This window comes from Mizuhopecten yessoensis, unplaced genomic scaffold, assembly GCF_002113885.1.
Source record: "Mizuhopecten yessoensis strain PY_sf001 unplaced genomic scaffold, ASM211388v2 scaffold4839, whole genome shotgun sequence".
NCBI lineage: Eukaryota > Metazoa > Mollusca > Bivalvia > Pectinida > Pectinidae > Mizuhopecten > Mizuhopecten yessoensis.
The window spans coordinates 169861-197462 of NW_018405747.1; the positions used below are offsets into that span (position 1 = coordinate 169861).

Below are 27602 nucleotides of genomic sequence, written 5' to 3' on the forward strand. Positions count from 1 at the left end.
TCTAGTTGCGTCATAAAGTCATTATTTGTGGGAGTTTTTAACTGCAGCGAGTTTACTTTACAAATGACGCTCCATAATCGGACGAAAACGTTCAGAAATCGTCATTGCATGAAACCAATATTCAAAGAGTCATGAATTCATTGCTAGTCGTCAGAAATGGCGAAGTCTTGTAGTAAACTCTATATTCACAATTCAATGTCAACACATGATAAACGGTCAGTGCCCATTGATTCTAATGAGGTTATTGACCAATAAAAGTTGTATTGTTGCGGAAATGACGTCATATTTGTAGTTCCTCCGTTGTCGTGTCAGGATCATATGCCAGTTCCGTTGCTATGGAGTTTGTACTGGCACATTCCTCCTTTCGCTGTAGGCTGTATACTTTCTGTCTCAACGAAAATTTAAAGTTTACGAATTGTTTGGACGAATCTTTGGTATATTCGAAAGTAAATCCTCCGAGCATTCCGCCAAGTATCGGGCCCACCCAATAAACCTGTAACAATATAAATTAAAATTTGAATATTTACAATCGGCATTTGTTTTGGTATTTTCATATTTTTGCTTATAAATCTGCATGTTCTCCATCATAGAGCTCATATTAAATATGCGCATGTTCAAATCCGTTAATAAATGTATACAGCGATGTTATAATCTCTTCAAATACAACATAATGTATACTTAAGTAACAGTCTACGTATGTGCGTGTATCATGGTAGAATACATGTATATAACGAGAGTGAGGTTTGGTTTGATTGGTTTGGTTTAATTTTCTTTAACGTCCTATTAACAGCTAAGGTGATTTAAGGCCGTGCCTCGATGTGTGTAGTGTATGCGTGCTTGCGTGTGTGTATGCATGAGACAGTGTATGTTGGTGTGATTGCCTCCTTGCGACAGCGCGGATCCGATGCCGACTTTATAGTGCTATCTCACTGAAATACTGTTGTGAAAATGCACTATAAAGTGGCCGAACCGACTTGTCTGTATGCTCAGCGAGCAAGTCGACTCGCCCGAATGTGTTGAGCTGCCGTGCGTGACAATATCGAATGTAGTCTACACTTTGTCAAGCCGCTATACGGACGTATTTCGCGTACTGTTGGTGCAGGATAATCTTATAACTCGCATTCATATTACTTGTAGCTTCTTACTACAATACCATGCCGAAGCCACCCAACACAGCATTCCGCCCGGTAGAAATGTTGGAAAAAAAATAACAAATGCCGCTTACGGCCCAAGTTTAATATTTTCCTAACATTTTCGAATCCCTATTATATTTTAATCATAAAATACAAACAGTTGCTGATTGTATCTATTCTTCCTAGTAATATGGAAATAAGGTCTTTTTCACGTTTACCTCAGTGTCCATACACCCATGATAAGCAAGGTGCCCAAAATAATCTAATTATCTAAATAAGCTGTTCTTTTACGTGTGCAAACATTTATTTACTCGTGACTTATGCAAATTATGAAATAGAGAATAATTACAGCTTAGAAATGAAATTTTGTCATTGAAATGGACCAGTTCGCCAGTTTATTTTAAAATATCCTGTCGTTTATAAGGCCATATTTAACGAGGTTTCTGTAAATAATATTACAATGTAAAATGATACTTCATTTGTTCTTTTAATACTATAATGTCACTCATAAATTGCGGTATGATCTCATAAGAGGATCCTGCCATTACGGAGTTGGATCCGGCATGGTACGAAATTGGTTCAGGGCAAGGTCATTTTGTGTTTCATCTTAGCGTTGGATATGTACAAATCTTAACTTTTGAGAAGGATATTGCGTCTCCTCCCTAAAACCATACGAGTACTTCGTGACACTATCTTTTGTTCTTGTACCATTGATGATATTAATATTATCAAAATCTAATTCCGGACGTTGCAATGAAATTGACATCATTTGCGATTGTGTCGTCATGCCTTATTGTGCAAGGGGTGGAAAAGGAGTGTCAAAATAATGTTGTAGTTTTTTTGTGCAAGTAAACACTGTAGAAATGTGAGAAATATATTAAATAATTATGATCGATTGATTTATTGCAGGACGTTGCAACATCCCGATATTAATTCTGACTCACGACTCGATTCAAATTTGTAACAGCATCATGTCGCTCCCCGGTTTAGAATAATTGACATCGACCGTCAACAGGTAAATATATCAATAGCACGTTTACAAGAACAATTCAAATGATCAATTAAGTGCAATCTGCCACAGCGACTACGTTATTGTTAAGATATGATAATGTATAGGCTTTGGTAGTATGTGGAATAAAGGCGTATTTATATAAACCTTGTTGAATCGGTTGGCTTCGATATAGAAACACAGAAATGAAAACCAATACACCCGTGCACAACAATCAATAAAATCTCAGCGGTATTCCAAATTCAATTAAGTGCATTAGGTTATTCTGACGGTATTATTTACAAATAATTGAAATGATATTATTCATGCATTGAAGAATTGTTTTCACGCTCCGATAGATTGAAAACTACGCGAAACAATGCGAATGTTGTGCAAATAAATTACCACTTGGATAATGTTTAAACTGCTGGGTTTGCGCGAACAAAAAGCAGTTCCGGGGCTTTGGTTTATTAGGAAAAAATCGAAGAATTGGATTTGAGTATTTGTTATGCAAACAAAGAAAATAAAAAAAACCTAATTGTTCATATGTGTATTTTCACTCGCACAAGAGCGCACAAACGCACGCATATTAAGCATGTAGCTGCTTACACATGGCATTCACAGGCAATATGAATGCCATCTGGACCAAGGCAAAGTCAATGCAGCGTGTCAGCGCTTTATGCTGGACTTTCCTTTTCCCATTTGACATTAATATTACCTATGAATAATAATAAATACAGCTCAAACTTACATTTATCATTTGATATTATGATTCCGTTTTGTGAGTTGTTCCTACAGTGTATAATTGTTATCTAAATTCTTTGTAAACTTTTTTGAACAGTCAAAAGCCAAACTGGAAACAACGGTGATCGCGTCAACAATCTACCCATGGCGTTCAAAGCTGATATGAATGCCTCGACTTTTCAGAGATGTATAGTGGTACATGTAATGATGTGATAAATTGAAGACAATCACGGATTGCATGTACCCCCATACACATATATGATTGTTTATCAGGAGAAAGAGAAACGCAACGGCCAGACCGGGATTCGAGCCCGGGACCCTCCGAACTCTAGACGGATGCTCTACTAGTCGCCGACGACCGACCCAGACCAGTTCTACTACAATTGTATCTAAACACTAATTTCCAGCAATTATTATATGTCCTTCCCTGAAAAAGGTGAGATGAAATTACATTTTGCTTTTTTGACACAAATTTTCCATGACATCACCAGCTTTGGTCTTTAAATGTTTAATTACAACTTTCGATTTCAAGACAATCGTAATCGGAATGTTTTGGTATTTAGCTAAAGGAAATGTACATTTAATTTGAAAAATGCCAAGCATTTAAACAGGAAATTGTTGGCTAAAAACTGTCATGTGTTGTTATTGAACCGTTTCCTTCAGGAAAGGAATGTTTAAACGAACCATTGATGAATGGGGGCGACATCAATGTAGGATTACCAACGGATGATTACGTGGTGTTAACAGAGTATTTGGTTATTCGTGTCAAGCAAATTGAGAAGGGGGAGCGGTGAAGGAGGTGAATGAGAAATCAATCGATTTGGATGAGGAGGGGGAGGGAAGGAGGGGTTAGAGGGGAGGAGGAGGAGGAGGAACATGGCCGCGACATCGAGCGTTAACAAGAGACACGGTGATTTCTCATTTATGCCTGGGGTTTCTCACATTAGTCGCCTCGTACGATACATGCAGTGGGTAACAGCAGGTGTATTCTTCTTGATCCCCGGCCTGGAGGGAAGAGTTTCGTTTATGAAACTATTAACAAAGCTGACTTTTTGGTGGTAAAAAGTATCTGCCTTATACACTGCATGTATTAACTCATTCACCTCTGAAGACACATTTGAACTCTTCCAATTCAAAGGTTGGACTAGATCATTATGAAATTTCAGGGGTGAACGAACGAGTTAATGACGTCTGATCTCTGCGGAGAGGTTCAACATAAGTACAATCTGGATAAGCAATACAGTTATTTCGACTCTTTACTGTGTTCAAACGTTCTGAAAGACTTATGTGTGACTTGTGACGACCGGTGTGGCCTGTGTTTCCTGTCTCAAAATTCGTATGAAAAACGAATAAATTAAAACAAGGTAACATATCACTGTCTGTTTAACTTTAATGAAAATAGTTTTAGTATGAGTTTCACTTACATTCTAAAACTGTACATAGATTAACTCCTAAAGTATTTTATAGTACGAAACTTTCACTGTGAATTATTTGTTTTCAAGTTGGTTTGGTTTTAGTTTGTTTATGTTTTACGTCCTAGTAACAGCTATGGTCATTTAAGGACGTGCCAGTTTTGGTGGTAGAGGAAAGCCGGAGTTCCTGGAGAAAAACCACCGATCTACCACCAGTACCTGGCGACTGCCCCACGTAGGTATCGAACCCGCGACCCAGTGGTGGAGGGTTTGTGGTAGCAGAATGTCAGACTCCTTAATCACTTGGCCACCATTGGGAATGCGAAGATCACAACTGCGAATTCAGGCATATTTAAATTACATTATATTATATGAACAAAATAATTTGTATTGTTGTAACCCAACCTGTAAATGCCATTACCTATCTATTTTTGTCGGCATTTCCGGTGGCGTTGTAGCGCTGGAACATAGTAAAAGGGAAGTCGGAGCTACGCCGGATTTATGCATTACACTTTATAAACGGTAAATCATTGATGATGACGTGATATACCTACCCAGTGGTCCGTCCAAATGTTCATGATGAGGGCGGGACCCAGTGACCGAGCGGGATTGATGCTAGCCCCTGTATATCTTATCTGTTGAAATATAATAAGGACAAAAGGTCAAACAGTTGCAAAATAAGAACACTGTCAAAGTTAAAACGCACTATAATATCGCAATACACCACAATACACTGATATTACAATACACCACAATATATTGAGATTACAATACACCACATTTAACTAAGATTACAATACACTACAATACACTAAGATTACAATATATTGAGATTACAATACACCACAATACACTGAGATTACAATACACAACAATACAATAAGATTACGATACATCACAATACACTGAGATTGCAATACACCACAATATACTAAGATAACAATACACCACAATACACTAAGATATTAATATATTGAGATTACAATACACCACAATACACTGAGATTATAATGCACCACAATACATTAAGAGCACAATATACCACAATACATTAAGCTTACAATACACAACAACACACTAAGATTACAATACACCGAAATACACTAAGATTACACTACACCACAATACACTAAAATCACACTACATTGAGATTACAATACACCACAATACACTGAGATTACAATACACCACAATACACTAAGAGCACAATATACCACAATACACTAAGATTACAATACACAACAACACACTAAGATTACAATACACTACAATACACTAAGATTACAATACACCGAAATACACTGAGATTACAATACACCACAATACACTGAGATTACAATACACCACAATACACTAAGAGTACAATATACCACAATACACTAAGATTACAATACACAACAACACACTAAGATTACAATACACTAAGATTACAATACACCGAAATACACTAAGATTACAATACACCACAATACAATGAGATTACAATACACCACAATACACTGAGATTACAATACACCACAATACACTAAGATTACAATACACCACAATACACTAAAATTACACTACATTGAGATTACAATACACCGAAATACACTAAGATTACAATACACCACAATACATTGAGATTACAATACACCACAATACACTGAGATTACAATACACCACATTACACTAAGATTACAATACACCACAATACACTGAGATTACAATACACCACAATACACTAAGAGTACAATAAACCACAATACACTGAGATTACAATACACCACAATACACTAAGATTGCAATACACCACAATACACTAAGATTACAATACACCACAATACACTAAGATCGCAATACACCTTATATATATATATGAACCTGAGAATGTGAGATTGACAGAGACGAAATCGAAGTTAATGTCACTTTTTCAGGTCCATATAACCACATCGTCTTGGTTAATGTATTTTTTTTCTAATCCATATAACTACATATTCACCGAATTGAAAGTCTTCACTGTTATACAAATGTAGTAGATGCTAAGTAATGTTTAAATCGTTAAAAGAAGGATAACATTTATGGAAATTGTACAGAGGAAAGTACTGCATTTGTCAGAGAGTATTGTGACGTTACAATTGAACTGACGTCACAATTTGAATATTGACTTGCTGCTTCTAGAAAAAAGTATGTTCGCGTCATTTATATAAGCACTCTGCGTATGCCAAGCTCTTCATATTACAAATAAATTTAAGCCGACAGCTCACACCGGGATGGCAGTATTTAAAAAATAGATACGTGTTCAATCCGGATATTTACACTATGAAAGAAATAGCCACAAGTGATGGATTTAAAGAACTTGTTCGTAGATAATTAATGTGTATTGTGTTTGCTTATTGTCGATGTAATATATTGAATGCGCAACACTTAAAAAAGCCTCGTCATTTCATCGACGCAACGTTGCATGCGGCGAAGCGTCAAACATCAAATTGAGTGATATTGTTTTATATATATGTTATAACTGATAAGTCAACCGACTTAAAATAATAAAGAACTTGAACTTTGCATTAAAAACGCGATCAAGCATTAACGCACTACATGCCACATTTATGTAACCGAACGTCATTCATGATTTCATGAACGCAAATTGAATGCAGTTCAATGTTAAATAATGTAATTTGGTAAAATAGGTTCGTTGATTGAGTAAATAAAAGCTAATAAAATTCAAATGTTATTGTATTATGCAATGCGGAGTGTGCCGGGGATTCAGTTGTTCAGGGTTATATACGCATTGACAACTTGTTGCCGACACGTCTGGAATATAATTGGTAAATAATTGCTGAAAAGAAATCCTTATCTTGCGGATCTTTCTATGAAACAATAATAAAGATAAAAACACATTTTTTTCTGAATTCATAACTGATACGGGATCAGACCAGGGACTGCCTTCATTTAACCCTTCCCTGCTTTATCATGGATCGTGTGGTCCAATCAACTTGCTTGTTACTCGCTTAAATCACGCGATACGGGCATTCAGTCAAGTGTACACATTTAAAACAGTTTTCGGCTTTAATCTTCAATTTTTTTCCCTAATCAAATTAATAAAACGTATGTTTTTTTAATTAGTTTATCGTCGGAAACATAAATTAGGCTTAGACGCATACTCTAAGCTCGAGCGCGAACACGGTCTCATGAATATGGGCAAGGATTCGAATTCGGATTAAGGGGAGACTACTGTGTGCACGAAAACAAACCAGGAACTCTCTAGTGTTTTGGACACACAGTAACATCACTGATAATTCTTCTGGTTTTGGCTACTATGTTGAAATCACTGAAAGTATATTTGAGGAACGAGTTGTGAGACGCCATGTTTGATGATAAATATACATTCTGAGTGGATCAATGGAAATTATCTGATAGAAAAGCAACAGGAGCATATAGATACTATTCTTCATTGAGTTGGTTCCGGTAAATGTTTTCCAAACGATATAATAATAAGTATAATGCCCTTATCGTTTTTTGTCGATGTCGCTATTATCCCTTTGTTTGACACAATAATCTAATGTTTCCATTTTCCTTATAAATTGATTAGGCCTTCAATGTTTTTCAATTATACATAGTTAGATTATCGGCGGAATGAAAGAAGTTGACCGATATTAGAAAAACACAAAAATACGTTACTCGTGTAAGGTTTGCTTCATTGTGAGTGTTTACAGTTATCGACTTTCGTGTTTCGAGTTTCTGCCGTAAAAGTGTCAAAGCCTAACACAAGACAGGTTTTACTCGCATGGCGGTGTTAGAGGCGGTAATCGAATTGTCGCGCGCTATCTAGAAAGAGAAGCAATAATTACACCTCACATTACGTCTATTACAGAGACAGAGACATCCTCTCGTGAGACTAGAAAAAACTGTAAACACCATGTGAAGTACACTTACTAGATATAGACTGAAGTTCAAACACTATACACTACATGTACTCTTACAAATGAAATTTAAGGATCCCCGTACTAAAGCTAAAAACTACAACTACACATTAGAAACGCATTTTTTCCCGGCATGACTATAGCTTTGATAAATCATTTGTGAAAAAAACTAACCCTGCTGGACTTTTATGAAAAAAATAAAGAATAATGAAAAAAATAATTAAAATGAACTAAGCAAAATATAATTAACAACAGCGTTCAGAGCGTAAAAATTCAGCGTTACTATACCTAGATTCGAACCCTGAACTACCCGGTCAACGGAAGTGTCCTGGCCAAACACTGCTTCAGTTATATCTTAAAGGAGCACAAGGGACGCAATGTGACTGTGTATACAGAAAATCACAGTGCAGTGGAACAGGGATCCTTAATTTAAAAGTACGGCTACTCTGTTTGCAAAATTGCTTCTCAAACATTGCACACTTTCGAATGGTGTTCAAAAACCACAATGAAGGCATTTTCGTGAAAACAACCAACTAACTAATAGACTATTGACTTATAATTTTGCAAACAATAAAGTTAAAATATAAAACTTGATATTTAATCAAGTATATTTTTGTGAACGTTGTATAAAAAATACTAATTACATATATAGATACACATTTTATATGTAATTTAGTGTTTTAAGTCCTTTCCGGATATGCACAACCGCCACTCATAAACAATTAGTATCGCCACATGAAAACGTTCCGGAATCCGGCACCCGCCATACCCATCTTTGTTTATACTAGTATACCGCAAGTGTTAATAGCCACTAACCCTGTACTGACAACTTTTGAAATATTGGATTTCCGTCAAATGATACATTTTTTTTATAAATGGTTGAAGCATCATCAGCAAACATAGTTAACAATTAATATTTATTTAACATTTTTATAAACAATGAACTTTTTTATCAGACATGACTTGTGTCCAACTCCCATTGTATATAAATTACAATAAAATATGTTTGCAACAAAAGATCACACTCAAAACACTGAATCTCTGTCAGACAATTTAAAAAGAGGTTTATCAATAATGAACCTCAACCTGAAAATTATGTAATCAGCGGACATCTTTCAGAAGTCAATATTAATTGATAACATCTCTTCGAAAAAAAACATCATGTCATAAACTCTATATTGTCGCTCAAATTTGCTTAATTTTGCATCACGTACCATTGAGAACATTTAACATCAATTGATTATTCATATGCCATGCATGCAATATTAATACGAATAAAGAATGCAGCTTGTATTTCTGTAGTCATCAAACACCATACATGGGTTCCTGTACGCCAAACGAAAGTTATGGTCACTGAACACCATACATGGGGCCCTCTACGTCAAACGAAAGTTTAAGTCATCAAACACCATACAAGGGGCCCTCTGCGTCAAACGAAAGCTTAAGTCACCAACCACTATGCATGGGGGCTTCTGCGGCAAACAAACGCTTAAGTCACCAACCACTATACATGGGGGCTTATGCGGCAAACAAACGCTTAAGTCACCAACCACTATAAATGGGGTCTTATGCGGCAAACAAACGCTTAAGTCACCAACCACTATGCATGGGTGCTTCTGCGGCAAACAAACGCTTAATTCACCAACCACTATAAATGGGGGCTTATGCGGCAAACAAACGCTTAAGTCACCAACCACTATGCATGGGGGCTTCTGCGGCAAACAAACGCTTTAGTCAGAAAACACCATAATATGGGGCCCTCTGCGTCAAACGAAAGCTTAAGTCACCTAACACTATACATGGAACACTCTGCGTCAAACGAAAGCTTAACTCACCAAACACTATACATGGGGGCCTCCGCGGCAAACAAACGCTTAAGTTACAAAACACCATAACATGGGGCCCTCTGGGAGAAACGAATGCTGAAGTCATCAAATACTATACATAGGCCCTCTACTGCTCACGAATGCTATAATCATGAAACACCATACATGGGGCCCTGTGCGGCAAACAAATGCTTAATAGCAATTTTTGAATACGTATTATAAAATAATCTTTATCTTTATATATTTTCTGTATCATCGTCTCCCCAAAAAGTATTTAAAATATGTAAAGCTTCCGTTAAAGTGATGACAAAGTAGCTCCTCCTTGCGGTGTAATGTGTACCGTACACATTCTATATCGATGCATCCGAAACACGCGCTCCGGGCTTTCCTCGCCCAAAACGGTTTAATTAGTTGTACTTTTATCCTAATAACTTAAGATAACATAAATGAAATATTTATTTCATCCGATGCTCAAGATCCTTTTTGGAGGAAATTAGTTTTTCCGTGTAAGGAGTAATGAAAGCATATTGATCGATTTCAGCTAGAACTAGCAGACTTGGGCAGGGTGTGCATGTCCTACACTAGACTGAGCCATATATATTAGACATATTTTTGTACTGACGAAACTTTGATGTTGGAAATAAATCTATTTAGCGCGACTAATTATCGATGATACCAGTTCATTTTAATTGGTTATTTTCAAATGTGGTAAATGTGGGGAACAGTAGGTCTTGAATAAATTGCGATAACTGCGGAAGGTAATAATATGCAATGATGGAAGGGTTTTGTTTGTTTGTACTTTTCGTATGTCGTATTACTAGCAATGGTAATTTAAGGTTTTGGCAATGGAGGAAAACCGGAGTACCCGGAGAAATACCACCGACCTGCGACCAGCACCTCGCGACTACCCGTCGTAAGCGACGAACCCGCAACCTAGTAGTGGGGATCTAGTGATTATATATATAAAAACGCCTTAACCACTCTGTCACCGCGGCTAGCTACAGTTATGGATTCCATGTGCCCTGGAGCGGACGTGCTCAATAGAATATGTCCGTTGCAAACTGCGTTCATACCTGCGCTCTATAAAAGATAGTTTTTGCCAACTGCGTTCGTTTTACCGTAAACGCCTTGTGTACGCGCATTGTCACACTGCTGGAGTAGTGACGCGGTCTAATGTTTCAGAACGAAACCGCCATTGCTAATTTTACAGACAAGTAAAGGGCCTGTTTCCAGTAATGTTAATTCTCCATAGGAGCCTGCCCCCGTATAATTTCTTATCTACCATCATTTATTTTTGACCATCATTTGATTAGATTTTCATTAATATTTTACATAACATGCACATTTTATCAACACTTAGACAGCTTCTGAAAGGTACAACTTTGAGGAGCCATAAAAAACAAACCAAGTGACCTAAATCTTTATACTTTATAGATTTGTGACCACAACGGCATGGGCAATGCACCACCAACAGGAAATTTGAATCAGAGAAGGGGCCGTTTTGGAAACCGGCCCTTTGAACGTGCATTTCATAGCGCTCCGTTGTTGTATACTTAGAGATGATAGATCTCTGAGGAACCAAGCAAGGGCTGTCATCGGTCTGCTATCACGTTTAACCGTGGAGTAAACATAGAAGTAGTCCGTTTGGAGGGTAACGGGTTCGAATTCCGGCATGGTCGCTGCATTTCTCTTTCTCCTGTTACATATAAAATAGTATTTAGAACAGACGAGTCTACCAACAAGCGGTGTCGCAGACTGTCAGGAAATACAAATACCACTAATAATAACAATCCACTTACAATAGGGAATTATTATGGAGTTAAAAGAGCCCAAAATACCCGGATGACAGCCTTAATCAACGGCTATAACAATACCAAGCGCAAGTTAAATACAAACACGAGACCATCAACATCACAGAGACTGATTTAACAATGTTCAAACGTTTCATAACTCTCGCTAATAAATACACATGCCCAAAATGTTATTCATACACGGCTCTCAATCACATTTCCTTGTGTGCCGATATTTAGAGTGTCTCATTGAAGTTCACACCATCAAATATGCAAATGCTTTCATGCTTGCGATAAAGTCAACAGGCCATCTATGAAACTTTATCGTATCGTATGGTTTTTTGATACATTTCGGCTCACATTGTTGATAAAGTTCATGTTAAACCCATTTTTGTCACACACTCCGGAACACCTCGACCGATTCGGTCGTCTTCGATGGAAGGAACTATACAGTGATTGGTCTTTTCAAGACGTTTGCTGGATCAACCAGTGCCCGTGTGGTTTGTTTGTTTGTTTGAGTGATTTTACGTCCGTTTCACTACCGAGTAGTTCGGTTATATTTATCCAGGAGGTGATCCCGTGTGGTCACAGCATGTTCTATGTATATATGCCTGTATTTATGTAAGGATAATTATATATTTTCAAATACCATTTCGGACATATAAAACACTCCCTTTTCATTGGTTCATATAATTGCGTAATGGTTTAATTATCACTAGGGTGCAATTCAAGTAAGTTATAATATATCTGTTTGTATGCTTTCAGCGGGCCGGTAACCTCCGTGTCATAACCAGCAGTTTCTCATGTTTATTAGACAGGATTAATGTCGGGAGCCCTTTTAGTCTGACAGTCTGAGATAGCTGTAATCGCTATCCACGAAGCGTGCAAATAAAGATGATACCACAACAGCAGATTTGTTTGTCTGTTTGATCCATTCGTTTCTATATATGTATAGAAGAAATTGTTATTATCGAAAATAATTGTCGAGTGAAGTATCGAGGCGCGCGTTACCGGAAGTCAATTCCTCGAGTGAAGTATCGAGGCGCGCGTTACCGGAAGTCAATTCCTCGAGTGAAGTATCGAGGCGCGCGTTACCGGAAGTCATTTCCGTGGGACTGGCTATTACGACGTTCCAGTGCTAACATAAATAATTGCTTTTATCAGACAAATGTTTAAAAATACGACCTAACTGCAAGCGCAGTGATATCCTGGCACTATTCCATACTTTCAACTATTCAACAGTTCGTCACGTCCCGTGCTTTGTGGCTTTCTTCTTTTCATTCCATCCTTTCTCGAAAATTCGTTTCTACCGCACTGGCTGTAACTGAATGGCCCATCACATGCCTATATTACATACATTCAAGCACACGCACACTTCTTGCATTCACGCTCTCGTGCACTTAAAAGAAAGTTAAACATTACAGAGGATTACTAAAATAATAAGGAACACACAAGTGCACGTTATGCCATGTAATACGGACACAAGCTAAGAAATGAATATGAAAGATAATGAGGACTGTTGGAGAGCAGACAGAAGAACGTGACCAAATTTAAAACCTGCGAGTACTCGATACATACTGTTGGACATATATAAATACATTTTGAGGACTTAAGCATACTTACTTGTGACAAAAGACATAGATAGCAAGCCTCCCATCGACTTGGATGTAAGTGTTTAATTAGCAGTTCTGATTTCCTTTTTATATAAAATTTAAATTAGCATTGCGGTATTAAGTTGTACAATATACGCTTCCATAAAATACTGCTGATAATCATTGAATATTTTCAGCGTTTTGATTCCCAAAAATAAAAGTCGTCTATGAATTCTTGTAAGGGCTAAATAACGAGAAGTGGCAGAAACGCAACTGCGATGTCGCAAAATTGATACGGCATGAAAAGAAAGGTTCAAAAATATGAATCGTTTGCATAACTTCATCTTGTTGATTCCTTTGAAAACAAAACTCTATAATAGACTTATAACATTTTTTTCACCATCGCCATTTTCATAGCGTATGCAAGTTTATGCGATGTAAATGTATTGTACATCACCATCTATATCAGTTACGTCTGGATGTGAAATGCGAGCGTTGTTGACCGTAACTCAAATCTCGTTGCAGTTGTCGTCCCCACGAGATTACAAAACTGTCTTGATTTCCCTGGATGCTGAAGTTTTGTGAAGTGCTATATATAATCTCTGAGAGAATGCGTGAGGGTTATTACGTCTTGGGATCATTATGGCACACAATAGAATGTCACCTCTCCCAGACGTTATAAAGTATTGTTTGGAATCCCGCACCGATTCTCGCGTAATGATATTTAGGTGTGCTTTTAGCATCACTCAGCCACACGTTGAATTGTTTCACACTTGACTACAGTTGACAGAAATGCTTATATACAACGGCAATTACGGTCGAATATGTTTTCAGAACCTGAGCGATAGGTCATAAGGGTTTTTTTTCACCTTCTTCTTATCAAACCTATGAGAAAAGTTGTGAGATGTGTCGGGGATTTCATTGCATTCAATGGAAGTTAAGTGAATTCAAACAATATTTGAGGGAATAATTCACTTAAATGATTCGTTCATACAATTGTCAAAACAAATCGCAAAATATAAAAAGTCAATTATTCATATGTAAATATATACTATATTAAAAACGAACATAGGCTAAAACTTACCAAAAACATTGTGTCAAACTTTGACGTGTCTGTTATTAATGTATATAACTAAACGTGTTATTCGTGCTTGGCGCATGCGTAACCGGAACGGGAAGTAACTATAAGAAGCGTCAGCAAAAAAAACCCACTTGCAACCAGCGGTGAATGATAGAAAATAGGCTTGGGTCCGAAGGGAGGAGGCATAAATAAGCAAGTCACGCACGGTTGCCATTGATATAATTAAAGTCTCACTTGGTTAGAGAGACTAGTCCACAATCGATTACGAATGAACGTTTATGGGGTAACATCTTCGTAACAGCTATATAATTATTTGACTATGTATGTTATACAGAATTGCAAGATGGGCCACTCAATGACCGTTTTTACTTCATTGTTAACCCCTGCAGGGTTGGGGAGAGAATGCACCTGATGTATCCTTCTGCGTGTTAGCGTTAGAGGCGACTAATGTGGATCATACTACAAGCAGGAATCGGCAATTTGTTTCAAGCGAATTGGTCTCCTTCTCCCACTGTATCACTTGAGATCTAAATTGCTTTTTTCTGTCTTCCATATTTTGTGTAGATGTCTCCCCAGGCACCCGTCGTCGTATATCCGTAGCTGTTGGTTGCATGGGCGTTAAAAGTGGAACACACCTGTATGCTTAAATCTTAAATGTCCCAAGTACGTATGACACGCAACTTGAATTTAAGGAGGAAAATATCAATGAAAGGAAAGAATAGAGAGGAGGAAAAGAATAAGACAGTGGTCAATGGGGCGGGGATGTTGGACAGGAGGTTCAAATGCGCTCCTCGACTTTTTCTCAATTTACAGAACAAAGAAGGAACCCCGTAATTCTGCATTAATTGCCTCATTCGATCGTGTTGTCTCATGTGTACCGAACAGCAGGACAGCACCCCTCCTCTACCGCGGACCCTACATTCCCTACCACTGGTATAATTTGCATAAGTATATTCTCAAAGTTATTGTAATGTACACACATTCCCTACACGTGAAGAATACACACGAATGATTCCCTATCCTGATATATGTGCATTAATACTAGTATAATTTTCAAAAATGCATTCCTTACACTGCTGTTATGCATAAACGGTACCATTTGTTGTTATTGTAATACACAACAATATAAGTAAACAGGGACGTATACATATGGAGATGTAGATATGAGTAGGGACACTGATGAGAAATCGATGTGCCCCAGGCGTCAGATAGACGTTTGTTTATTGACGGTTGTTTATTGTGGGATTGCGTGAAACACACAGACGTAAGAACACTAAATCACAACTTCTACCATAACTACAGACATATCCTATACAGGTATCTATATTTGGGGGCTTAGCTATTATCGATACTGTATCGTTACCAGTTTTCCAGCGGTAGGTCAAGGATTTAGAGTAAGGGTGGACGATATGTTCTGTTAATATGAAGTTTTTTTTAACCAGAACACCTTCAGATAGACTCAGCAATTTTTGTAGTTGAACACTTTTTAATGTGTGTGTTAGAGGTGGGTTCTCTGTGGGCGGTCACAATAAATAACTTATCAATCACGTTAATGATTGTAATTTCCGGTTTGCGTTAGTGGACTTTGTGTGATCCTTTATGCGAAGTCCCTCTAGATTATTCTAGTTTTACCAACTTCCTGAAATTCTACCTCCTCCTTTACTTTTAACCTCCTCCTTAACCTTTACCCTCCTCCATAACTTTACTCTCTTCCTGAACTTTTACCCTTCTCTTTAACTTTACCCTCATCATTAATTTTACCATCCTCCTTAACTTTTACCCTCCTCCTTAATTTTTACCCTCCTCCTTAACTTTTACCCTCCTCCATAACTTTTACTCTCCACTTTAACTTTTACCCTGTTTTTTAACTTTACCCTCCTCCTTAATTTTAGTCTCCTTAACTTTTACCCTCCTCCTTAACTTTTACCCTCCTTCTTAACTTTTACCCTCCTTCTTAACTTTTACCCTTGTTTTTTTTTAACCTAAACCTCCTCCTTAATTTTACTCTCCTTAACCTTTACCCTTTTCCTTAAATGTTATCCTCCTGCTGAACTTTTACTCTCCTGTTAAACTTTTACCCTCCTCTTGAGATAACGAGGTAGAGCGAAATTATCTGTGGGGTCTAATTTTTTTATTATGATACATGATTATTGAGTTCTATAGTATGCAGTCTTTTAAATGAGCGGTACCATTAACATATCGCGGCCTCCTAAGTCACACACGCATACACTACACACACGCATACACTACACACATGCATCTTGCAGACAGCTCCCCTGTGCTATTGATAGGAGGTTAAACAATACTAAACCAAACCAAAACCAGACGGTAACATTTGACGTCATACAAATGTAGTTGTCTCCCTTTTGAAAATTCTGGTTGGAACTTTGGCTTTCTGGTAGGAAATATGAGGACAAGGGAAGTTCTTTTAACTGGGAGAAGAAGTTTAGAACAAAGGAATAAAGTGTAATTAAGTATTGTTTATGTGTAATAAAGTGTTGTTCCTGTTTAATAAAGTATTGTTTATGTGTTATTGAACGTTTTTCCTGTGTAATAAAGTATTGTTTCTGTGTTATTGAACGTTGTTCCTGTGTAATAAAGTATTGTTTATGTGTTATTGAACGTTGTTCCTGTGTAATAAAGTATTGTTTCTCTGTAATAAAGTATTGTTTTTGTGTAATAAAGTATTGTTTCTGTGTAATTAAGTATTGTTTCTGTGTAATTAAGTATTGTTTCTGTGTTATTGAACGTTGTTCCTGTGTAATAAAGCATTTTCTGTGTTATTAAACGTTGTTCCTGTGTAATAAAGTATTGTTTCTGTGTTATTGAACGTTGTTCCTGTGTAATAAAGTTTTGTTTCTGTGTTATTGAACGCTGTTCCTGTGTAATAAAGTATTGTTTCTGTGTAATAAAGTATTGTTTATGTGTAATAAAGTGTTGTTCCTGTGTAATAAAGTATTGTTTCTGTGTTATTGAACGTTGTTCCTGTGTAATAAAGTATTGTTTCTGTGTTATTGAACGGTGTGCCTGTGTAATAAAGTATTGTTTCTGTGTAATAAAGTATTGTTTCTGTGTAATAAAGTATTGTTCCTGTGTAATAAAGTATTGTTTCTGTGTAATAAAGTATTGTTTCTCTGTAATAAAGTATTGTTTTTGTGTAATAAAGTGTTGTTTCTGTGTAATAAAGTGTTGTTTCTGTGTAATAAAGTGTTGTTTCTGTGTAAATATGTGTTGTTTCTGTATTATTGAGCGTTGTTGCTGTGTAATAAATTGTGTACAATAAAGGTTTATTTTTGTACTACGAAGTGTAGTTTCTCTGTAACAGTGTGTTGCTTCTTTAAAGTTTTGTTACTGTACAATAAAGTGTTGTTTCCGTGCACAAATATGCTGTTTTTGTTCATTTAAATGCTGTTCCTATGTTATAAAGTCTTTTTTTTGGTATTAAAATGCAGGTCCTAAACAACAGGTATCAGTGTTGTTTCTGAACAATCCAGTGTTGTTTCTGTAGAATAGGGTCGATTGTCTGTGAAATATAATATTGTTTCTATTAAATAAAATAAAATATAAGATAGAATTGTTTCTAGTAATAAAGTGTTGTTTCTGTACAATACAGTGTTGTTTCCGTATGATAAAGTGTTGTTTCTGTGTAAATAAGTGTTCTTACTGAACATAAAGTGTTTTTTTCTGTACAATACAGTGTTGTTTCCGTGTAAGAAAGTGTTGTTTCTGTGTAATAAAGTGTTGTTTATGTTTAATACAACGTTGCTTCCGTATAATAAAAAGTTTTTCCTGTGTTAAAAAAATGTTTATTCTGTATAATAAAGTGTTGTTTCTCTGTTATAAAGTGTTGTTTCTGAACATAAAGTGTTTTTTCTGTATAAAACAGTGTTGTTTCCGCATAATAATGTGTTGTTTCTGTGTAATAAAGTGCTGTTTCTGAACAATTAAGTGTTTTTTCTGTGTAAGATAGAGTCTTATTCTCTGTATCAAAGTGCTGTTTAGTAAAGTAAAGTGTGGTTACCTTAGAATCAGGTATTGCTTGTGTAATATAAAATAGTTTCTAGTAATGAAGTGTGGTTTCTGTACAATACAGTGTTGTTTTCGTATGATAAAGTGTTGTTTCTGTGTAAATAAGTGTTTTTTATGTTTAATACAACGTTGCTTCCGTATAATAAAAAGTTTTTCCTGTGTTAAAAAAATGTTGTTTTTGTGTAATAAAGTGTTGTTTCTCTGTTATAAAGTGTTGTTTCTGAACATAAAGTGTTTTTTCTGTATAAAACAGTGTTGTTTCCGCATAATAATGTGTTGTTTCTGTGTAATAAAATGCTCTTTCTGAACAATTAAGTGTTTTTTTCTGTGTAAGATAGAGTCTTTTTCTCTGTATCAAAGTGCTGTTTAGTAAAGTAAAGTATTGTTACCGTAGAATCAGGTATTGCCTGTGTAATATAAAATAGTTTCTAGTAATGAAGTGTGGTTTTCGTGTAATTTAGTGTTGCTTATGGTAAAAAAGTTGTTTCTGTGTAATATAGCATTATTTCCATGTATAAAGTGTTGTTTCCATGTATTATGTACCATAAATTATTGTTTCCGTGTATAAAGTGTTTTTTTCTGGTAAAATAAGTGTTTTTTTCCGTGTATAAAGTGTTGTTTCCATATTTTCAGTGTTGTTTGTGTTCAATAAAGTATCGATTCTGTGTAATATAGTATCGCTTCTTGTAAAAAGAAATGCTCCTTCTGTTTGAGAATGTTAGGTTCGTGCTTTTGCATGTCTGTGACAAATCAATGTTGCCATGCACAGATGAATGTTAAAATGGAATTTATTGAATAATGCTATCAAAACCGCAAGTTTGATTTTTATATATCGTGACTTTCGAAATAGAACAGATTTTCACTGATAGGCTACTGTGTGCACTTGGGGATGCCAAGTCGATCAATTCCAACGTTAAAATTTAAAAAAAAAAGTGATAAAAATGGCTAAAAAAATATGCAGATTTCAAACATAAAATATATCATTTCCTGAAACGTTACGTTTCTTTTGCTTCCAAGGGGTTGACGGAGCGGTTATGATAAATGACTGGTCATAACAATTCTGCAGTATAAAACACACACACTGTTATCTTGTGGCTCAGCGACTGGGTTGACGGTAATTAGCCAGACAATCATATATACAATGTATCATACTTTATCACTGCACAGCGCAGTTCCCCCTTCTAACAATACAGTACGAGATCACCATACACCACATACACCATCTGTACCAAAAAACTATACAACATTAAATAAGATGGGATTCACTATGATACATTATGATATCGTAAAACTACAATACGCTATGGTACCTCGGTGACAAAATACACCGTAATACACTGAGATATCGCAATACACTAAGATTACAATACACTGCAGAACACTGAGATCGCAATACAGTACAATACACTCAGATTGCAATACACTTCTAAACACTCTGAAATCCTGATACACTAGAATACACTGAGATACACTACAATACACTACAAAATCGCGATACACTACGATTCACTGAGATCGCAAGACACTACATGTACAATACACTAAGATTACAATACACTGCAGAACACTGAGATCGCAATACAGTACAATACACTCAGATTGCAATACAATTCTAAACACTCTGAAATCCTGATACACTAGAATACACTGAGATACACTACAATACACTACGGAATCGCGATACACTACAATTCACTGAGATCGCAACACACTACAATACACTACGAAATCGCGATTCACTACAATTCACTGAGATCGCAACACACTACAATACACTACGAAATCGCGATACACTACAATTCATTGAGATCGCAAGACACTACAATACACTACAAAATCGCGATACACTACGATTCACTGAGATCGCAAGACACTACAATACACTACGAAATCGCGATACACTACAATTCACTGAGATCGAAAGACACTACAATACACTACGAAATCGCGATACACTACAATTCACTGAGATCGCAATACACTACAATACACTAAGATTGCAATACACTAGGATACAATGAGAAATCGCGATACACTTTAAAATAATGTGAGATTTAAAAATCGTCACAATACACTGAGATATCATAATACACTTCAATACAATATTATATCGAAAGCAATACAATATTAGATCGAAAGATAAGTCCTGGCATCGCGGTAATGACCGTATTGGAAGTGAAACAGATCCCAATTCGATACAATAGCCAGCGCAAAAATTCAATGTCATTCAACGTATATATATATACTTTTGATGAATGATAATGTTACTGATACTTCTTCTGAAACTCGGTCTCCAAAGGAGAATGAGACTACAATACATGACGATATTACGGTTCTCGTCTTTTTCCCGTCTCGCGGAGGAAATAAAACTGGAGCTCACCATAATTTTACGGTCGTTTAGTAACCCCTGTCTCGGAGGGGGAATGAGACCACAATACACTACAGTGTTATGAGGAGGTTTTCTTTCAGTTGAGTTTCGAGGGAACATTTTCTAGTTTCGAGTCAATGCTTTTGAGTTACATGTGATTATTTTCGAGTTCCGAGTTTACTTTTTCGTAACTCGAAACCAAAAAAGTTGGCTAGAAGCGCGAAAATGATATTCAAAACTCGAAACTGTTGACGCGAAACTCGACAATGTTGACGCGAAACTCAAACAAGTTGACGCGAAACTCGAACCTCGACAAAGTTGACACGAAACTCCAAATTCGATTTAAGTCACTTTTTTATTATCAGGCGGCATCTCTGCTTATGGTAAAGGCCTGAAGATAGCTATACGTTACGGCGTATGTCTATATGGGAGAGAGCAGTGTTTTCCACGGTGTCAGAATAGCTACAACAAGACTGCAGCGTATCGGTCCCGGGATCGCGGGCTTGGTGCCAAAATGTGTCATTTTAGTAGCGTACAGGAGGAATAAATTTTACCTTATCGGGATTTCCTCTTGTTTTGTTGTCGTAGATAAGTTAACATTTTTAAGCCCAAGTAAACATGGGCAGGTTACATACTTTCCAAGAATTTAATATTTAAACGAGCTTTTAGAAAGAAGGAAATAAAGACATTCAACGATTCTTTTTAACGTTGGTATCTATTTACACTGAGAAAGGGCTTAAAGGGGCGATTTGTTATTCCCATGCACATTTTTAGAGTAAAGGAGACATAGAACGATTTTTTTAATCAACAGTGCTCACTTTTGTTCCGATTATTATTTCATGCTCTAATGGAATGTGCAATAGTCGTAATTTACGCTTGAAATCGATTTTAATTTACTATTCATTTTTTTCAAAAGTAAGATAAAGTTATTAACATATTTGCAATATACCCCAAACATCTTATGCCGTTTTAGAAGATTTCCCTTGTCAACAGGGTAGCATTATGAATCACCTTGTTAACATATTCATTACAATGCGGACGTCAGAAAATTTGTAAATAATAATCATTTCAATAGCTTGTTCATTATTTCTTTGAGGGTATATGCCGAATCAGGGGCAGAGAGCGCATTCGCCTCTTATTAAGACAGTCGGGGTTCGATTCCCCGATCGGACGTGAAAAGGTTTGTTTCACCTGCCCGATGACTCGGGTTTTCTTCGGGTACTCCGGTTTCCATCCGCATTAAGACCCCATTTGCACTAACACCCGGGCGAACAAGAGTGATAAGTATAAGTTATATAACGTATTGCATCATTATTGTTAATAAAATAATTACAGTTTATTTATATAGATAATTAAAAAAAGAATGTAAATTAAAATGCTGAATGTTTAAAATATTTCCTGAAATGTTGTTGCGATCACCCGACTGTATTAATTTTGGGAGTAAGACGGTAATACTTCGAATTATTTGAATTTAACCAGCTGTCATATTTTTTGAAATTCATATAGTGAAGGGATTTTAAGCATCTACTTTTCTGTTTCAACTGTAGTTTGAATTTCCACGTTTTGGACCTGATCAACACAGATTAGTACCAGAAGGATGAAACAGCTGTATGGTGCCATGTTTTTTTGTTGTTTTTTTGGGGTTTTTTTTTTTCATTTTTTTTGCAAGACGAGACAAAACATATGGAATTGTCCATTAGTACATGATTGCTTAGTACATGATTGTTCATACATATTATAACAAAGGTATCTTTAAAGTTTTAAATAGTTTTGTAAACTTTTTTTTACACTCCTCCTCATCATCATTCATCAACATCATCATCATCATCATCATCATCATCATCATCATCATCATCATCATCATCATCATCATCATCATCATCATCTGTCATCATCATCACAATCACCATCATCCTGACATTATGTCACAATGTTAATATAATTCATTTTTGTCAAACTGCAACTATCATGATTTTTTTAAAGATGTAATCACATGTATGTTGCCTACGTTTATCTTGTATAGTAATTAGGAGGTTGGCACAATAAAGGCCTTTTGAAATCAATAATTCTAAAATGAGCAATTGCATAAAATTCGACGAAAGGTTTTGAAAAGTGATTTCAAATTACACTTTTCATTCAATCTTTTATCTTTGGTAATATTGTGTTTCTTTTTGAAGTCTTTTATATGTTACATAACCTGTTTTTGTTTTGTTTTGTTCTGAGTGATGTATTATTCATTGTAATATATTTCATGCTATCTTTCATGTTATGCAAATCTATTGTAGAGCGGGCCTTTGAAATGTTGAAATAAATGTTACCTATTTACGGAATAAAACTTGTTTAAATCAAACGACCGATATTCATTAATTTGCCAGCTTTTTATCTTTATAAACAATTTGCACATATCTCTTTTTAGATATAATTTTACACTGAGTTGCAAAAGTTCACGTTTTTCATGTGTTTGATTTACTAAAGTGTACTTCTGCAACTTTGGGTTTGGTCTCGAATTAAAATCACATTGAAATATACACGTATTTTATTTTATCGATTTCAGATATCATTTTGATTCCCAACACACCTTGTTTTTAGTTATGAATCACCATTTTTAAGATAATGCATAAAAAAAAATGTGTTCTAGTCTTCATACTTAAACAGTCATAACACTCATCGGATGTATGACTATATGTTTAAGGCGTACAGTCCCACAAATTTTCCACTATATCCCGGCCTTGAAAAGTTATTTTCCTGTTATTTTGTGTTATTTCTCCTTTCCATTATAGGAAATTTAACAAAACATTTTGTAATTATTCCCAGTAATTTGTTCAGAAAACTATTAACTCATTCACCCCTGAAATTTCATAATGAACTATTCCAACCTTTGAATTGGAAGGGTTCAAATTTGTATTCAGGGGTGAATGCATGAGTTAACATGGAAAATTATCATTAACGGAAGCGTCCTGCTTTATAATTAAGATATCCGAAGATCGAATTAATTTGTTCTGGTTGAAAAAAAGGCATTACAATGAATATATTTTCTTCGTATATAAACTATTGTAAATGGACAAGGCACTCCAAACCAGAGCATACAAAGAAAAATATTGGAACTCTTTTTCGTTGGAGATTCAAAACAGAACGCTAAGACATTCTACCTTAAACGTTCTATGGGAAGACGGTCAATATGATTTTGTTTGGGTTAATGGTTTTGACACGATTCCACGTTGGATCGGAAACATTAAAGTCAAACTTTGAGCCGAGGTCTAAACAGCAAATTACTATCTTGAGTTATCGACGAAACTCCTTGTTACACACGAACAATCGGACGGTATGGAGATTGCCGTAAGTCGCTGAACATCGTTTGATTAGCCAGAGCAATGACGTACCCTAACAGTCGACGGTAGGTGTTTCACCAAAGTGATAACAGACAGCATTTCGACGGAGAGATGCAGTGATTACATTTCGTTTGGAAATGTATTAAAAACATTTAAGGTAGTTACAAGCGTAGTCCTCGCTTTAAGGCGTCCCTTAACGCATCTTTGCATACAGGCAAAGAAGCAGGATAATTCCATTGTTTTCTTTTACATAGAATAACCTCCTCTTGAATTTGTTTTGGATATAACTGTAATAACTAATACTAACTCGAGGTTCTTATATACCCCTTTATTACAACCTAGTTCGTAGGTCGTCTCAAAGCGGTTCACAAATGATTATCCGTGTGCAACCAGCCAATACTTTTCTCAACTCCCTGGGAAACATACAGCCGGAGCTGCCTTTTCGGCGCTAATAGCTAGCATTCAACAGTTCTAGCACTGCCCAACCACGTACTCATTTACAGCTAAGTAGACTGGAACAAGCGGAGTAAAGTATCTTGCTCAAAGATACAACACAGTGCCGTGACTCGAACACGCGACCCTTCTGTCACGAGCCCGGCGTTCTACCACTAGACTACCGTGTCTCCTAACTGTACTTGGAATTGGCCAGTGATCTACCGCTGATTAGATAGGTCATTTGGTTAGAGGCACCGTACTGTAATGGGCGGACCAGGGTTTGAATCCAAAGCTGGCCTTTTTGCATTTTTACTCCCAGAACACTGTTGTTTATTTTTCTTTAATTATTATTTCATCTTTATTATTTTCCATAAATGGTACGCGAGAGATGGGATTCTTTTCAGATAGGAATTATTAAAACTATTGTCATGACGGTCAACGAGTTTCCATTTCCAATTCATATACACAATTTTGGCAGTGGTACGGGGTCCTTTTTTAAAAGAATTGAGAACGAATGTTATGCTAAATACAATACATAATAATTAGGATCCTAAACATAGGTAATTACATGGTACTAATTAGATATTTTACCAAAATGTCTGTTTAGCTCAACGGAAAATTGATTATTTTTGGATTAATTAATAAATTAAATTCAAAACTTAATTACAAGTCTAGAGATTCAAAAATATCATCTAAAGACATGAAACAGAACGTGTTTGTAAAATTTCAGATATTTCTCAATCGCATAATTAAACTTTGCGTTAACGAATCCCTAACTGAATCAGGCTTCGAACAAATAAGTCGTTGCTACAAGATACTTGTTCGTTTATCAATGGTGTAAATATATAGAATACTCACAGATATTTACCTTAAATAGATAAAAAAAAACAAAAAAACCAGTTCAATTTTAGTAATCTTCCGTTAATTTCCAAATGACCACATATTAAAATGAGATAAAAGAAATGTATACCTACTGCAAATATCTGAGAAAGGCACACCGCTAGTCCGCACGTGAGCGCCTTCGGCACAAGTACATCCTTTTTAAGTTCCAGTGTAGAAAAATAACAAAACACCACGACAAAGGTAGCGAGAAATTCGAACCCGAAGGCCTGACCCTTGTCGACGTCTCTGTGTGGCACTGTCACCCCGAGGGTCCCTTGGTACATGGCCGGGGTCAGTCCGTACAAGATTCCTGCCCCTGCCGATGCCCCGATCATCTGGACCAGCAGATAGGTCAAGGCCTTAACGATGGTTATGTAGCGTGCACACAGCATGGCGATTGTGATAGAGGGATTAAAATGACCGCCACTCCCGTGGCCAAAGGACTGGACAAGAACAGATTCGGACAGTCCGAAAGAAACAGCAGTCTTAGTTTCGTACGAATAGTAGTAGTCAGCTTCGATAGGGTGATTCCGGAGAATGGCGGCCCCACAACCAAACACAACGTACAAAAGAGTTCCAAGAAGCTCACATCTTACACCCTTCCAGAAACCCTTTGTCTGTACCTCGGCTTTTGTCTTCTCCCATTGGTCCTTTAAGCCCATATTACACAATTGTTTCATGCATGCCTCACCTGTGAAGGGTTATCCTGAAATGCATGTGCAGAGCGATAAACCTTTGACCGGAAATGTACTTTCAAAGTTAGAACCTACACGGGCGCAAACTTTGTGCAAATATTTCACGTCCAATGCGCCTGGTACCGTTACTCCAGGGACGAAGTGCTAGTGATGCTAACGTTTTACTGGCTGAGGTATTTGAATAAAATCCATTTAAATTTAATAAATGACATTAAAATTTATAAAAGTTATATATCCCCTGAAAAGTTTTATTTATCTTATTACTACCGGATGATGGCATTGTGCGTTCCTTCCATTTACCATTGTCTATATGCAAAATGTTATTAGCCTTTAGATCCAATGTATCTCTTGGCCTGCCCCACAAGGTCGAACATGCGTCATTAACGACACCGCGGGAAAGAGGCTTATTCCAGAGGTCCTGAGAGATCGGCGATACTAGACATTTGTGATCTAGGAAATTCATCAACGCGTTGTCGTTATGCAATAATAATATGGCTGGTTTCTCTACTGTTAGACATATCGATAAATATTGCATAACCAACAGGCTGATTACAAGGATAATGTCAGCGAACCATCGATTGGTGTTACGAAAGAAGGACACCTTTTCTTATCACAATCCTCAAACTATTCCATTGATCTAAAAATTACCAAAATGTCTTACAAAACGTTCGAATCTGACACGTTGTTGAGCGATATTAAGAATGACTGTAATTCTCGCTATGCATCAGACAGAATTACAAAACTCGGTAATTTCGTGACCCCCTGCTGAGCTGTCAACTTGTGGAGAAACGCTCGATCAAAAATTGAATAGCCCAATAACGGCAGTTGTCAATGAATCGATAAGCAATTGTATCAAGTTTATCTGTAACAGGTTGCTTACACGAAAACAGGATGCTTGATGTGCCCGTTTTCTCTATAGTTCCGCATATCACAGCACGCGCTCCACAGTATCCCATGGCGACGGATGGGATGCGCGTTCACCAATGTCCAAACTGTTGGTACTCCGGAGCGCTAGAGCTATAGCTGGCACCTCTTAAAATCGGTGCGCCAAACTTTGGTGGGAGCTTATCCTGTGTATCACTGCGGTTCCTGGAATTCCAGGAATCGATATCAAACACCGGTACATATCTCCGCGGTATCATCATCAACCGGCTTCTTAACTTACTCGATGTAAATAGTCGTTGACTTGCACAACATTACGCGGCCTCTATTCGGCTCCCTTTTCAAACCAACTTGCTTGTTATTGGAATTAGTGATTTATATACGAAACGGGTTTAATCTAAACCAGTAAGCCGTTACTACCTTCGACCTTCAAGTCAATACGTTGTTTTGCTGTAAAATGGCACGACAAACATTGACTCACTGCCTTGGTGCGTCCTATTGGCGTCATGTATAT

At 36.6% G+C, this 27602-nt stretch overlaps 1 protein-coding gene across 1 annotated transcript; it reads right to left on the bottom strand.

Annotated features, from left to right (window-relative positions):
* On the bottom strand, nucleotides 1-26173 carry LOC110449939 (lens fiber major intrinsic protein-like). The gene is made up of 3 exons (XM_021497122.1): nucleotides 25604-26173; nucleotides 4832-4912; nucleotides 1-493 (listed from the first exon to the last, which is right to left on the bottom strand). Exons 1-3 carry the CDS (start codon nucleotides 26171-26173, stop codon nucleotides 281-283), a joined length of 864 nt encoding a protein of 287 aa, XP_021352797.1. The 3' UTR covers nucleotides 1-280.
* Nucleotides 26174-27602: the final 1429 nt, after the last annotated feature.

What these genes read in the sequence shown, in the direction of transcription:
- LOC110449939 (XM_021497122.1), bottom strand. Translation starts at nt 26,173, where the DNA reads ATGGGCTTAAAGGACCAATGGGAGAAGACAAAAGCCGAGGTACAGACA. An exon ending in GCCTTTCTCAGATATTTGCA is followed by an intron (nt 4,913 to 25,603) that starts GTAGGTATACAT and finishes ATATTTCAACAG; the next exon opens with ATAAGATATACAGGGGCTAG. An exon ending in ACATTTGGACGGACCACTGG is followed by an intron (nt 494 to 4,831) that starts GTAGGTATATCA and finishes ATATTGTTACAG; the next exon opens with GTTTATTGGGTGGGCCCGAT.